The sequence below is a fragment of the Styela clava genome, chromosome 5 (genome assembly GCF_964204865.1).
Source record: "Styela clava chromosome 5, kaStyClav1.hap1.2, whole genome shotgun sequence".
Taxonomy (NCBI): Eukaryota; Metazoa; Chordata; class Ascidiacea; order Stolidobranchia; family Styelidae; genus Styela; species Styela clava.
Genome location: NC_135254.1, coordinates 14,096,006 through 14,110,586, shown reverse-complemented (window position 1 = coordinate 14,110,586; position 14,581 = coordinate 14,096,006). Strand labels below are relative to the sequence as shown.

The following is a 14,581-nucleotide window of genomic DNA, read 5'->3' as shown; positions in this document are numbered from 1 at the left end:
AAAAGTTCGGAGAAGCCTAATTAAAAGTTATCTCTATTAAAAATTAAGCCTTACGACTCATTAAAAATTAAAATCTTCTTAATATAGCGATAAGAAATATGCCAGAAAACTATAAAAAAATTACAGCAAACGGACGTAGACAGTTAGAATGGGGTTCTCACGACTCACACGACACTTATAACCAACCAGTATCGTGGTCGCAAAAAAAAAATGATTGCTGCCTAAGGCACGTATTATTTGAAAACTGCGTTGTTACTGGTTTATTACTATTTTCGCGTCAAATATCGGTATTTTAAATATTTTCTATATCACTCCTCCTGTTCGCTATTAACGTTTAAATCCGCTGTGCTTTAGGAATGATAGCATATGTATATATATGAAATTCGTGACATTCGGTAATGTTTAGGCCCGAAGCGTCGTCTATCCTATTTCTGATATGATTACGACCAACAAACCTGCTTAGATGTCCAAAATAGTTTAATTACGCCGGGAGCTAAGATTCGTGATCCGCAATTTTTCTTTCCAGTCAACCGAAATAGATCACGATTCGAATGTTCTAAATCCGTTCTTGGAAATCTTCAACTTTATGCCAAATTACAAAAAAAAAAACGTGAATTATGTATGTATGTTTATTTGTCTCGTAAAAAGCAACAAAAGCGTAGATAGATTATCATTACTGAAGACGGGATGTATGCACAAGACCATACTGGCCTAAATCACAAACGTGCGTCATGCACCCCCTTTGAAAAGTTTTAAATAGAAATCAATCGAATACATATGGTCCCTTATACAGACAGTTGTGCAAGGAGAGTGGGTGAGTGTGGTAACAGGGGTAAGGGTGGAGTATACAAAACTGTTTGTACAAGGGAATTTGTAAGACAATGCCACATTCATAAATAAAACATAACCCAACACGAAATAAACTGCATGTATAAATAATACTAAAATTTAGAATTTGGACATAAATACAACACCCTTACGTGATGGTACCACATAATATAAATGTGGTATGGAATGCTCGAAACGGTTCTAGTAGGATTTTGTTATCTTGTAATAAACGCTTTTGATCATCTTATTGTTGTCTTTGCCAAAATATTAGTTTCCGTCAAGCCGACTGCATCGTCAATAATCAGTTTTTTAACCATCATGCGGAAGAAAACATATTTCCCCAATTTATAAGTTCAAGTTTAAAAAAAATATAACTTGGCCTTCTTCACGCCAAATAGTCCAGAGAAAATAGAAATACCCTCTTTTGCATAGGCATGCAAGACTAAGAATTATATATACCAGGATAAGAGTTTTGCATATCCATACACGTGAAGAAGAAACAAGTAGGAGAGCTTGTAAATCTAGCGAAAAACGGCCCTTTCGTCCGTTTGCCACTCCGCGTCGTGCGGCAACTAAGCTTGGGGAATAGCCTGGAGAATTTTTATATTTCTACTTCACAACCTTTTCTATACACGTAAATAGGAAATATAGTTATGTATCATCAGTTGCCATCTTTAGCGAGCTATGAAAAGATTAGTATGGATGTATGAAACAAATTCCATATCTGCAGAAGCGCATTAACAGAGGATAACGGGGACGATTTCAAAATGATGTACTGTGCAGTCGTTTATCGTAATGCAATGTGGCAACCAAACTAAAAGATAGAGGAACTTGCAATGACAGTAGGTTCAAATTCAGTAATCTAATTGAAAACATTAAACATCGAGACGCTTTACGACAATTAACTAGCGAATTGCTCGCGGGCAGTACTTGAGGTTTGTAAGCTATTTTTGCAGCAGATTTGCACCCGGTATATGCTTGATTTGCTTCAGCTTTTCCTACCACAAACTTCGGAGACTTCAAGGTTATCACGCAGCTTTTAATTACCGTTTGTTTATCGCGGCTTGCGTGTTTATAATCTTGTTGACAATAGAATAATATTAATTTCCAGTTATACCTCAATATAGAAAACAAAATGAAACAGATCAAAACATTTTACGAAAGTCTATTCCATTTATTGAAAAACGAAACCATATTAAGAATATAGTAGGTGATATAAAGGTGCTTGCGTCTTTTTTAATTAAAACGTAAAAACTGTTGATTGACCAGCATTGATAATCAAATAAAAATCTGCATAGTGATTTATATTTTTTACAATAAATATCAAATATGTGTAAAATTCGTGTCCATAGCGCAGTAAATAAATCAGAAAATCGTTCTCAAATAAAATTTGGGTAAAAAAAACACCAGCAAAGATGCTATAGAATAGTCTATCTAATCAACTAGGTCCTTTCACAACGTAAGTACACTACAAAGATTCGAATTGTATAGCTCTCTAGAATTTTTGCATTAGTATATTAAACACGAGCGGTATTTCAGTTTATGCAAAAATATTGAATTAGCGTATGCAGTTCACGTTCTATCCACTGTACAGCAAATTCGTCCACATTGATTACGTAAATAACTGTTTCCAATGCCAGATTCCTTTTCGTGGGCCTAAATATTTTCAAAATTACATGTATGAAATATAGATCACCCACAACTTCAATATTATATTATGTCTTCATAATTGCAGAGATCGTTCACGGATGATTCTTTTTTGTTTATTGTCCACATCAAGTGCTGTTTACTTCGAATTTTCTAAAAAGAAACAGGCTGTATGACATTTCAGTTTACTTATTGAGAGGCATCATCGACACAAATATTTTTGGTTTTGAGGTTTCACGATTTTGTCTGTATTGTTATATTTGTTCTCTGAGCATAACGAAATTTTTCGAGAAAATGACTGAAAGATAAAAATTAAAGAGAGAGCATAAGGTAACTATAATTAGAAGGTGCAAAACATCTCATAAAAATAAGAAGGGCTTATGGTGAGAATGAAAGTGAAATTGTTCTAAACAAACATGTGAGGTAAATTGAAAAGTTTTTGAAAAATATATTATTTATAGTAGCAATACATACATTATTTTAGAATATTCCCCGCGGCGCGCAAAACTATAAACTGTTTCATTTTCATACATCGGTATGTTGAGCGTTTTATTTTTAAGTTATATTTCATTATATTATAAGTAGTTCGAGGAAAAATAGTAACAATAGCTTAGTGAAAGCAAAAAGGATAAATAAAAAATAACACTTACAATCATCGTCGTGATTAGATTTTGAATGGAAGCAACGTAATTCCACAAAATTGACAAATCGAATCAAATTACTGGTTCGTAACAGCCAGAATATCTGTATAAAAATGTTTAGGATGAATTTGTTCGAAGTCAAGCCAAACTTATCGCTGCAGAATATTTCAAATTCAATTGTTAACCAAAATCTTCAACTAACATGACGTGTAATTTTCGTGTATTATTCGTAACATATAATGATATAGGGTCAATTCAGTTTATGTAAATGGCTAGTTTCACGATGCGAGAATTTTCATGCAACTTTGTTGGTAACTAGCCAAAATGACCTGGACAAGTACTGCGGTCGTGTAATACGATGTGTCAATTCCACCAACTACTCAAAATTTATAAAAGATTGAAACCACTGTAAATTTCAATTAAATAAACGTACATTGCAAACTTTAGGGTAAGAGATAGTTAATGCCCGTGCCTGTACAAAAAAACATATAAAGCAGACAATTTACAACATAGTTTGGAACAACGCTTTCCGTTCAATTTCAGTTCAATTTCCTCTTCGAAATTATTCAACAGATATAAATAGCTCTGGTCTATGTGTTAATACCTACGAGGCGGATAATACTTTTCCGAAACCGTCGCGTCGTTAAAAAGTCAAGTAACGGGAATCTAAGACCCAAGTACCCAAAAGATATTTATAACTTACAATTATAATACTAAATAGCAAATACAAAATAAGCTCACCCATGGATTCAAAATAAGATTTATCGCCGCCAACTGCATCGCTATTTTGTTCTGACGGTTTAATTTCGCTTCATCTTGATAGATCAGTAACTGGATCTATTGAAAAATATATAATTTGGCAAATTCCACTGTTTAAAACTATACTCACACGCGAATGTAAATGGGTAGCGGGGAAGAGTTAGTTTGATGCAATTCATCATTGCGCCAAAAATTTTTCCCTATGCAAAAAACAAACTGCTCAAAATAATTTCCGGGCTTCGGACTGAATATAAACTATTTTGGATATAGTAGTGAAATTTTCATTGTGCTAAAATTATTTCAACATTTTCAAAATTACTAATGTTTGAATATTTTTTGCCAATGTTTTGCGTACATACGATAGAGATTTTTGTAGCAGGCCAATCGGATATCCATAGCGTTTTTCTCTTTACGTAAGCATTGGAATGGTTGTTCTCTTGGCCAACAACAATGCATATTGAGCTATGAGCCAAATATGATCAAATCCTCCAAATTTAGCTGGCGGCTTAGGCATTTTTCCCCGAGACAGATTGTTTGGATTTTGTATACGAAGTTTACGCGTCCCTGTTGCGCCATCGAGCGGTTACTTTCTCTTAGGAGATAGCTTCATTTCAAGTAGAAGCGACCAAAAACGGTCCTAACAACTGTGATTGACTTGATTAGAATTAGCCATGGCTGGCCATGGCCGAGACAAATTTACAATAAACTCCAACCTCCGACTTGGAAAAAATTAACTTTGACTATAGTCCCGGGTATATAAAAATTTTGACTCCAACACTAACACTAAATTCCCAAGGTAATCGGATTTTGATAACACGATATTCAGCGTTACATGCTCTCCTGAAAAGACTGTTAGAAACGCCCAGTTAATTTAATTTTTATGCTTTTTTAAAAAGACTGTTAAACCGCTCAGTCTACTTATTTTTTGAATTTTTTTACGAAGTTTTGGCTTTGATTATCGAAAATAACAAGACTGGAATCCTTTTTTCGACCCCGAGCAATTCAAAATTTCTATTCCGGGTAGGCTTGCACGTAATTGACAAAAATCAATTCCGTAATTACGGCCAAATCGATTACGTAATGACCCCGTAATTGCGATATTTTTTTCACACATTTAAACCTAGCATACCAACCAATTTAATCCACTTCTATTCCGAATGGGACATCGAAGTTTGGTTTTCATATTCCCGGCAGTACCACACGCCGGAGACAGATGTTAAAGACAAATATCAAGGAGTGAATTCAAAATAATTTTATTCTGATTTTTATCTTTTGTATTAGCTTTGATTTTCCTTTATCAACTTTATCACCAAATTTTATGCGATCAATTTTATCATTACCAACACTGGTAATATATTTAAGAAACGATAGTTCACTTTTTTAAAATCGTATTGACGTATTAATACGACTTTCGTATTGAATAAAAATTCCGGGTTGCTAATTTATTAATCAACTACAAGCGTATTCTCTCGTTTGATTATACTTTCGCTTGCCTCGCGACGAAGACTTGTTATTTCACCGTTTTTTACAATATCCGACTTTACTACTTAGTTAGCATTTTATAATAATTATTGATGCCGACTTATTGACGATATTCCGAATTCCATGCTTCATTTTACATTAAATCATTTCGCGGCCTAAATGTTATAACATTATTTACGATAAATTTAGATCAAATATTAATTATTTGCGCATTATTTAAAATACCGTACTTATATGACATGCCTTCTCCGAAAATACAAAGTTATATCGCAAAACAATGCATTTTGTGACATTTATTTTGCACTCATGAAAATATTAATTTATTTTTCTAACTCAAGTCGACAATCCTATTTGCCAAGATTGACACAAGTTTGGTCGAGTGCCGGTGGTATTCAGGTCAACGATAAATCAAAATAAGTTGCCGCATTTGGTAAAGACAGGTAATCATATTTGGCCGACATATTGCGATTTGCAAGGCATTGTGAAAAACATATTGAGCAATGCCAAGTCCGGACAGATATATAACGATAAAACCGGTAACAGAACATCAAGATTTTGTAATAGAAAATGGATTTCGCGCAGAATAAACACGGGAAATCCCGTCGTAATGTTGTTTCTCTGCCGTCTCAATCGCTTTACCGATGCCGAAAGGACTAAGTTGCGTTGGTTCATTACGCAATTTCTCTTCCGTCTCTTGCTGTTTGATAAGCGCGACATTAATTATCACGACATTTACAAATAGACCATGTTTTATAAGTTGATCTCTTACATTCTTCACTCATTTCACCCGAAGAAGTTGAAACCAGGTGTGTTGGCGTCCATCGGTCTCGACACAATTCTATTCCTTATTTACGGTTAATGTGTACATTGGCCATCTTAGATAAGTTGATAATAGGTTAGTAAATGACGCGTTATGCCCTCCCCATCTGCCTAACAAGAGAGAGAAAAACGGCTGCGAATACCGGAACTCTAACTTCTTGTACTTAAACTTTAATTTTTTATAATCGACGGAATTGACTGCTCTGAAGAGAGCTCGTTTCAATCGCGAAAGCGCTCGACCAATAATTACGACGTTACGTAATTCGTGACTTCGCTTGCGTAATTCGAAATAATTCCGTAATTCCGTAAATTTGTAAATTACGTGCAAGCCTAATTCCGGGTTTAGGAATTTTTGGGGTCACCAACCCAGCTTCGACACACAACTCGCAAAGACACTCGGACGAGGAAACATTCATTGCTAGTTACTGATTCAATGGCGGATATGAAAGCGCGTGATAGTATATTTAAGTTCACTTTTATTCTGTTAGATCAACTCACCATAGAAGGTAGCCAACATGCAACAGTAATACATGTTATGATTATCTTTTGTATCATTTTCTGAATTTCTGTCGTTTTCCAGTTTATATAATTCGTGATCATTCTGAATAAAGAAGGGATAAAGGTGTAATGAGCTAGGAAATTTATTCATAGAGGAACAGCGTATTTGATTTTGAGTTCAAAGCACAGATAATTCTACGATGTCAATATTATTATGTGCTTTTGAAAATGTTAAAAAAGTTATCCGAAATAATTTGTTTGGGTTCGGTATTTTACAGCGCAGTTCCCAAAAAGTCTCCGAACAATCAAATACTAGTACAAACGACATATTACACCTGGGAGGTGGATATTTTATTTATTTATTCATAACCACAACACTAAATACCATTTATGTCCACTGTATTATCCTATTGACCTATTATTGCAATATCTATTGGTGAACTTCCATTTAAGTATACCAGTCGAAATTTTCGATCCGAAGACACGTCTCTAAAATGGTTTCACAAGTTGCATAAACCAACAACGACTGCTAATAGAATATTTTTGAGAGTTTTAAAAATGTATTGTTGTACTTTATCAAGCATTTCACAAATTCCAAACCTGCTATTTTTTTTCAGTTTTACCGAAAGCACAATAAAACTATATACATTGCATACAGTCATAATCAACATCATAATAATTCCAATTATTGCAATCACGTAACTGAAAATCTGGAAAATAAAGAGGAGTTCAGATTTAATAACTTTGATTACACTTCAGCGTCTTCGCTCTGAAATCTATGTATGTCTTGAAATATTCCGCACCCCCTCAAATAACCATGGCTTATAATTACTGTCTATTAATTGAATTTCCACGACTGTTATTTTCTCTCTTTCTAAAACTGTATATGAAGATTTATATCAGTTTTTTGAATGACTAAGTTTCTCTTTGTGTTTATTGCTTTCTTTTATTTCAATTTTTATTATTGCCTCGTTTTAAATCTCGGTGTCGCAGACTTATGATGACCATTTTTGGTCCTTCGCCAGCTCCTGTCAATTGCCCTGAAATCCGTTACTGTAATGTATGCATTTTTTCTTGTTTTGTTTTGAATTTGTGTAAAGATTTCTTGCACGGCGAAATAAACGTAATGTCTATTGTCTAGGCCGGATACCGAAAGGTCACTCGACACTACGATAAAAGAATCGAGCGTAATGATCGAAATGAGACGTGGATCAGTGCAATCACTGCAAAATTTCAGATATAACTAACTATACGTTGACGGGTGCTGCTGCTCGATAACCAAATTTTGTTTCTCGCGGCTCCCTTCACCCAGAAATGCTTTTTCATCATTTATTTCAATTTGTATATCAAGTGTGCATTCAGTATGGTGAGAAAATAAACTACTGATTACTGATTACTACAAATATAATGTGTTTGCTACCGTATCCAACTGGATAAAATCCGACGACCGTCCATGATAATTACACACATTGGAAACAATTCTCGACTACATTTGTTTTATGGATAATAAACAAACTATTTCCATTCATCTGAGGATTATCCGCCGTCATCACCGAACCAACGCTTTGCGAAATTTTTATGTTGTGGTATTATGTTCCACAATAAAGTCGAATTCGGAGAGAAAAAAATGAATGGGAAATAAGGCGTTTCAATACCATTAGCGTGAAATAAGTCTGGAATAAATTCAAAAAGTTGAGCGTATATTGAACGAAAATATGGAAGTCTTTGACGATTGCAGTTTTTAAAATACTGTTTATCTGCTGAATCCTGTAAGTGGTGAAGGGATTAAATTTATTATGAAATTAAAATTCAAATAATCCAAACTTCCCGTTTCCAACTTCAAGCTTCGGTAGTACGGAAGCTTGTAACGAATGTATGATTATATTGACAGTAGCAGGAAAACAAACACGCTTATGAATAAAAACTAAAGGAAATATCAACCCACTTTATTTTTTGTTTGCACTTGAAGACACAACAGACAAGGATATATTGTTGGAACTCCCACAACGCCACTGGCAGGTATTGAAGATAATGCAGCAAAAAATAAGACCAGAATAATGCTGAAATAAAAAACCTGCAAATACGTAAATAAAAGTTATATTGCTGTCATACCTACTTTTACATCATTTGAGAGCCATTTATTACAGGAAATAATCATTTGTACATCAAAACTGTAGTTTTTAGGGCGGGACGGAGTTCCTGCGTTCCGAAAATTTCTAATTAAATATGGGCATACAATATTGCAAATAAGAATTATCATTTGAAAACAAAAATGAGATATTTAATGTAAATGAATTCATGGATTTTAATGTTTTGTAGACGTTATGAATTTCGCAGAAATATCAAATTTTATATATAAATATATCCATTTTTGTTAATCCAAAGGAATGTCAATTATACCAATGTTATTCCACAATTGCAAATAATTTTCTATTTGCGAGGTTGAAACCCCCAAATATTGACTCGACAATACTCGAGTCAACTGTATTTATTCGATACTTATTTCAGATTCAGATTTTATTTTCGTCATGCAAAACCAATATACGATATGAAAAAATAAAAAAAGACATATAACAAATTACGAAGACAGATATCGGCTTGTTGCAATAGACGAGGGATCGCGAAAGACTCAAAGAGTCATCCAGTCAGCGACACCTTGTAGCTGCATTGAAGCAGCAAATATAGCAACCGAACAACTCAATATTAAATAGTCACTAAATTCGACACAATCATATATATAAAAGGGACAACAAAAAGAATGCCACAATGACCACGAAAAGTTAACTTAGAAGTTGATGAATTAATCCATTTCTGTTTATTGACCAAAATGCTTACGGTCTCACCTTATCGATAAGTTTTTCTACTTTTGCGTGATACCAGAACGGATATTTGAGACATATTGCTCTTTCAATAGCACACAACATTATGAAACATAGTGTTGCAATTGGAATGAACACAGTCGTGAATTTGACTAAACTGCAAATTTGGTTCCGGGTACTTGCCTGGTAATGAAAATAGACATGATTGTTATAGTTGTCTGCCTTCGCTAAAATGTGACATATTGATTAAATAGTTTTTTAGTTTATAAATGCGAAATAAATATTGACGAAAATTTCTATATCTGAAAATTCGAACTCTATATAAATTTATTCGTATGCATGCACAAGTTTTTAAATTATTTACTTTTGTTATGGGGGGATCTTAAATTCAAAGACGCCATAAAGTGTATAATGTGACATATAATTATATTGAATCAATGTATCAAAGAATCGATCTAATCAAAGCGATCTAAACATATTCATTGAGAACCAGAATTTTTTCTATCAAATTTCCCCTTTTTTTTGCTTTGGAGGACCTAAATTATATATTTTAACAGTCGTGAATAATAAACAAACAATCAATTTTACCTCTACGCTTTCCTCATAAAAGTATAAGTAAATTTCAACAGGCGATGACATCAAAATGCCGAAAATATCGACGACAAACAATGCACAAGCAAACACATGAAAAGCTCCAAACTTTTTCGCCGGAGTTTTTTTCCCGTGAAATTCTACTTTTCGATTGTTGGAGGATTCTGTAAGCAAGGATTAGTTGGAGCTGTTTAGTGAGTTTTATATGCTGCGATCCACAAAATGGGCTAGAAAGTACTTACTAAAAGATACAATGCTTTTATAGACAACGGATCGCATTTTTAATTCTGGGGATGCTGATTTTTATCGGGTTGACATCAAATCAATCAATCGTAAAATGGAGAAACGAACAGGGTCGCAAATCCAATTTGAGACTCTATATTCAACCAGAAACGTGGGTAAAACAGTTATTATCGCAAAAAATTTTTTGTGTAACCACCACACTATGTAGTATTGTTGTTATTGGTTTTAGGTGATTTTGCATAAATTATTTCCTACTGAATTCAGTGGAACGCGAGCAAGACAGGACTCACCGTCCCCCAAAGAGGTTTCAATGTGGTTCACTGTGCTCTCGTTTATATTCAACTTTCGAACAGATGCGTAGACCATGAGAGGAAGTGGACGAAATTTACGGTATAAAACTGATACGATACCGACAATGTGTCCAATCAGCCCAAGTGTAAGTGATATAATTGGTATCGACAAGTTTACCTGAAAAAAAATAAAAATAAATAAACAAACACCTGATATATAATTTCCAACAAAATTATAACAATAAAAAGCACACGACCAGTTATTTGAACCTGCTGTAATAAGGTTAAAAACAACTTCAGGGACAGCACTCCCATTAGGATGCAAAAAAATGAGATAAGCCTAGTCGGATCTGAAACATCTCCGTGCTCAGAAAGACATACAAGTTCCCGCGTACTGTTGCTTGTTTGTCCGAGTTGAAATACCTCACGTGGACCTTCGATCTAATGCAATTTATTCGCATATCCTTCCCAAATGAATGTACCACGTATTGACCCTGCTTCCCATTACAGCTCATCAATGTTTCAAAATTCAACATGGCTTCAAACTGCGTATTAAATATTTGTACTATAACACGTGACATTGTTTAGGCTCACCTGAGAATCAAACTGGCACAAAAATACATTGGTACGATCTTCTAATTTCATAGTGATTGATGCAACATTGTTACTAATATTCACCGTCGATGTCGCAAACTGCATAGCTGTTGAAACAGGTATCTCGGAAGTTGTGACCAACATTTATTTTGAACGGTTAGTACTCTGTTATTGCAAACTTTTAAATTTTATATTTTGAATATCAACCACAAGGGGGCCCACGCTACGGGCTTATTATTTCAGACTAAATCCGAAGATACAAGCAATGTCCCGGCGTGGATAGTTCTTCGTAATTTGCCCCAAGGAGAACAATGGCTATAACACGGCTTGAACCGTGAGGCTAACTACGGCCCCTGGCTCGGGTTGCGAGTCCTTGTCGATTATGAGGATAATAAATTTACCAGTTCATTGTTACAGATGCGTTGAGTTGTAAAAAAAAATTCATTTTAGGCCCTGAAGCAAAAATCAATTAAAGGGCCTTTGGAACTTTTAATGCTAAGCGTCCGATTGATTATCAGTTCTTCGAAAACAATAAAAGTTAGGATACTCTCAAGTCTATAAGTTTGCTCCTTTTCTGAACCAGACATAAGTTGAAACTACACCCTAAAATCGGCCAACTTCACCAGGTATTTATGGTACTCCTTTCTTGTTAACACTGAATACGACAAACAAGCTTACTTAAGCTCAAAATCACATGCTGTACAGAATATACCTCCCGTTAGTAGCGGGCATGTGTTGAATTAGAATTAGTTACAGGGTGTCAATGACAGTAAATATAACTTCATTCTAGAAACGCAGTCAGTATCTAGATGAATTAGCAACAAGCGGCCCAGATCAATTTGTTTAATCATAACCTCGACCACGCAATCCCTCTACAATTTCTCATCTTAACAGCGAAAACAAAACGCTGATACCTGTACTACTTGCGAAAGATAGCTGATTTAATTGTAATATTACTCTCCAATATTACGCACTTGTAATTTGTGACGCACATTACATACTACCAACTCTAAGCTAATTTCGTATGGCGGCAACATTTCCGTGTTCAGCGGTTACGTAATGCGAATATGGACCATCGTCAACAAAATACTATTTTACATTTACATATTTCAGTCTTCGCTCTTTTCCAATAACTGTCAAAATTCTTTCCCTTGCATTTAACACAACGGAGCGAAAACCAGAAGACTACTCGCTCACCAAGTCCTATTGCTGCGTAAAATTCAGTCCGTCAACCTCCCAACTGATTTTGAATCACACAAACAAGAATTTTTTGGATTCATTCAAAACAGACATTAGCATGCTGTGACCGATTCGTAAAGGTCATACCAGTAACTATCGATAGTAGCTTCTGTATTGTGACATAGCGAGTTTTTTATTCAAATATTCATCATAAGTGTTTGAACATGCTTGCATTTAAAAAGACGATTGTTCTTACCAATTCTACAAACAGGGAACCTTTATAAACAACCAACGCAAGAAAAAGTACTTCGCTCGTTCTTAATAAACCTCTCTGGGTAAAATCCTTTTTTCGTTTCGATCGTTACGTACGTGGGGAAACAAAACACTAGCGCGCAACGCAGGGTTCAAATTATTGATTTTTTTATCGCTATTTCTACATTTGGAATATTTCGCAGAGCAGAAGAATTTGTATATTTTAGATAATGAAACAGCGAAACCAATTATTTTCACGAATAAGTGAGGAAACGGACATGCCATGCTCGAAGCAGATTGTCAAATACATTTAAATTTGAGTACCTGCCCGACTTACGCATACGTGAGCGGGTTGTGAGCATACTCGCTGATGTCATCTTACAAATCTAAAGGTTTGTGGCAACATATTAAACTCTCGATACTTTGGAACCAAGGGTTTCGATTTCCTGTTGTTTCTATCTAATATGAGAATAGTACTAATTTACTGCTCAGGCACCAGTACAGCGTCCCAAACGTCGGCCTGTGGGAAATTTCATTGTTTGCTAACGCAAACACTTGGTTGCCGAAAAGAACAAGTTACGAAAAAAGCTGGCCACATGTATCTCTAGAGCAGGTTCCCAAACCGCGGCCCGCGGGCCAATTGCGGCCCGCGAGACGATTTCAAATGGCCCGCCGAACATTAGTGAAACTATAACCGTGAATAAATACTAACACGTTTAACAATTTAAATGCGTTCATTCTTTTATGTCTTAGATGCCGCCAATTGTTACGTCATTATCACAATTTAAGCACGTGTAAATCGTAACAATTCAATTATACCAGTATCTTAACTTACGTACCGGTATTAGGATTGCGTACGGCAGTCTTTTAGGTATCACGTATCAGCCCTATATTAAGGAAGCTTGAAGATGTCACAAAAACGAAAACTAGACACTGAAAACAGGCGTTTTTCGGATAAATGGCAGCGTTCTTATTTCTTTATTGAAAAGAATCAAACTTCAGCGATTTGTATTCTTTGCCAACAAGCTATTCTTGTTCTATTCCTGTTATAAACTACGGTCCAGACTGACAGACTTAGAGTGAGGTATTGCAAATACAATGTAACAAATTGGAGCCACGTTTTGAACATCAGTTTTCGAGCAAACCCCAATTACACGTATCTACAAAAATACAAGTAAACTATGTTGGCTATTCGTTTTTTTTTTAATATTCATATACATTGAGACGTTTTTTTGTTTAACAAAAAAAAAACATGAGTCGCTATCTGGGGTCATCTCTTATCTCTGGGGTCAATCTCAACCTCTGTGTCAGTGGATAATATTGGTAGTACAACTGCAAAAACCATACTCACCAGAGATAACAGTGTTTTATAAACTTCAACTACAAATTTAATTAGATAACAAACCTTGGGTGTCGCTGCCTGATAAACAGTTACCAGCGATTTCCCTTCCCAGTAAAATGTGTGTCAATTTTACTTTTTTCATAATTTCGTTTGTTATTTTTACTGGATGGAAAAAATAAACTTGACCATGATATGAGTAGACATTTATACGAAGCCGTACTCCAGATGAGCAAGTAACTTCATTAGTCGCTATCAGTTACAAATCCTTTTTGAAAGTCGTGCTTGTTATTCCTCGGGTATTCCATCACCCAACTATTATACTTATGAATTTTATTACATAACAAACTGCGATACTGGGTGTATCTAAAATCAATCTTGCAGCCTATTTTGGTGCCTATTTTTCAAAATTTTCTCAGGGAACGTCCTGAACCCCAGCCTTTACGTCGGGCTTTTTTGGTCATCTCGCTTTACTGGCCCGCGAGTATCCTCGCCTTGAATATTTGGCCCGCGGCCAAATAAGTTTGGGAACCCCTGCTCTAGAGTCTAGACCAGGGGTCACCAACCTTTTCGAGGCCGATGGCTACTTCCTGGGTACAG

At 35.2% G+C, this 14,581-nt stretch overlaps 1 protein-coding gene across 1 annotated transcript; it reads right to left on the bottom strand.

The window, feature by feature from the left end:
- Window positions 1–615: 615 nt before the first annotated feature.
- LOC120345110 (prostaglandin E2 receptor EP3 subtype-like) lies at window positions 616–12,680 on the bottom strand. Its single transcript, XM_039414508.2, has 10 exons — window positions 11,212–12,680; window positions 10,618–10,795; window positions 10,082–10,248; window positions 9,518–9,676; window positions 8,620–8,748; window positions 7,275–7,384; window positions 6,675–6,777; window positions 3,858–3,953; window positions 3,126–3,219; window positions 616–2,628 (listed from the first exon to the last, which is right to left on the bottom strand). Coding segments are annotated over exons 1-10 (1,182 nt in total). The 5' UTR covers window positions 11,356–12,680; the 3' UTR covers window positions 616–2,626.
- Window positions 12,681–14,581: the final 1,901 nt, after the last annotated feature.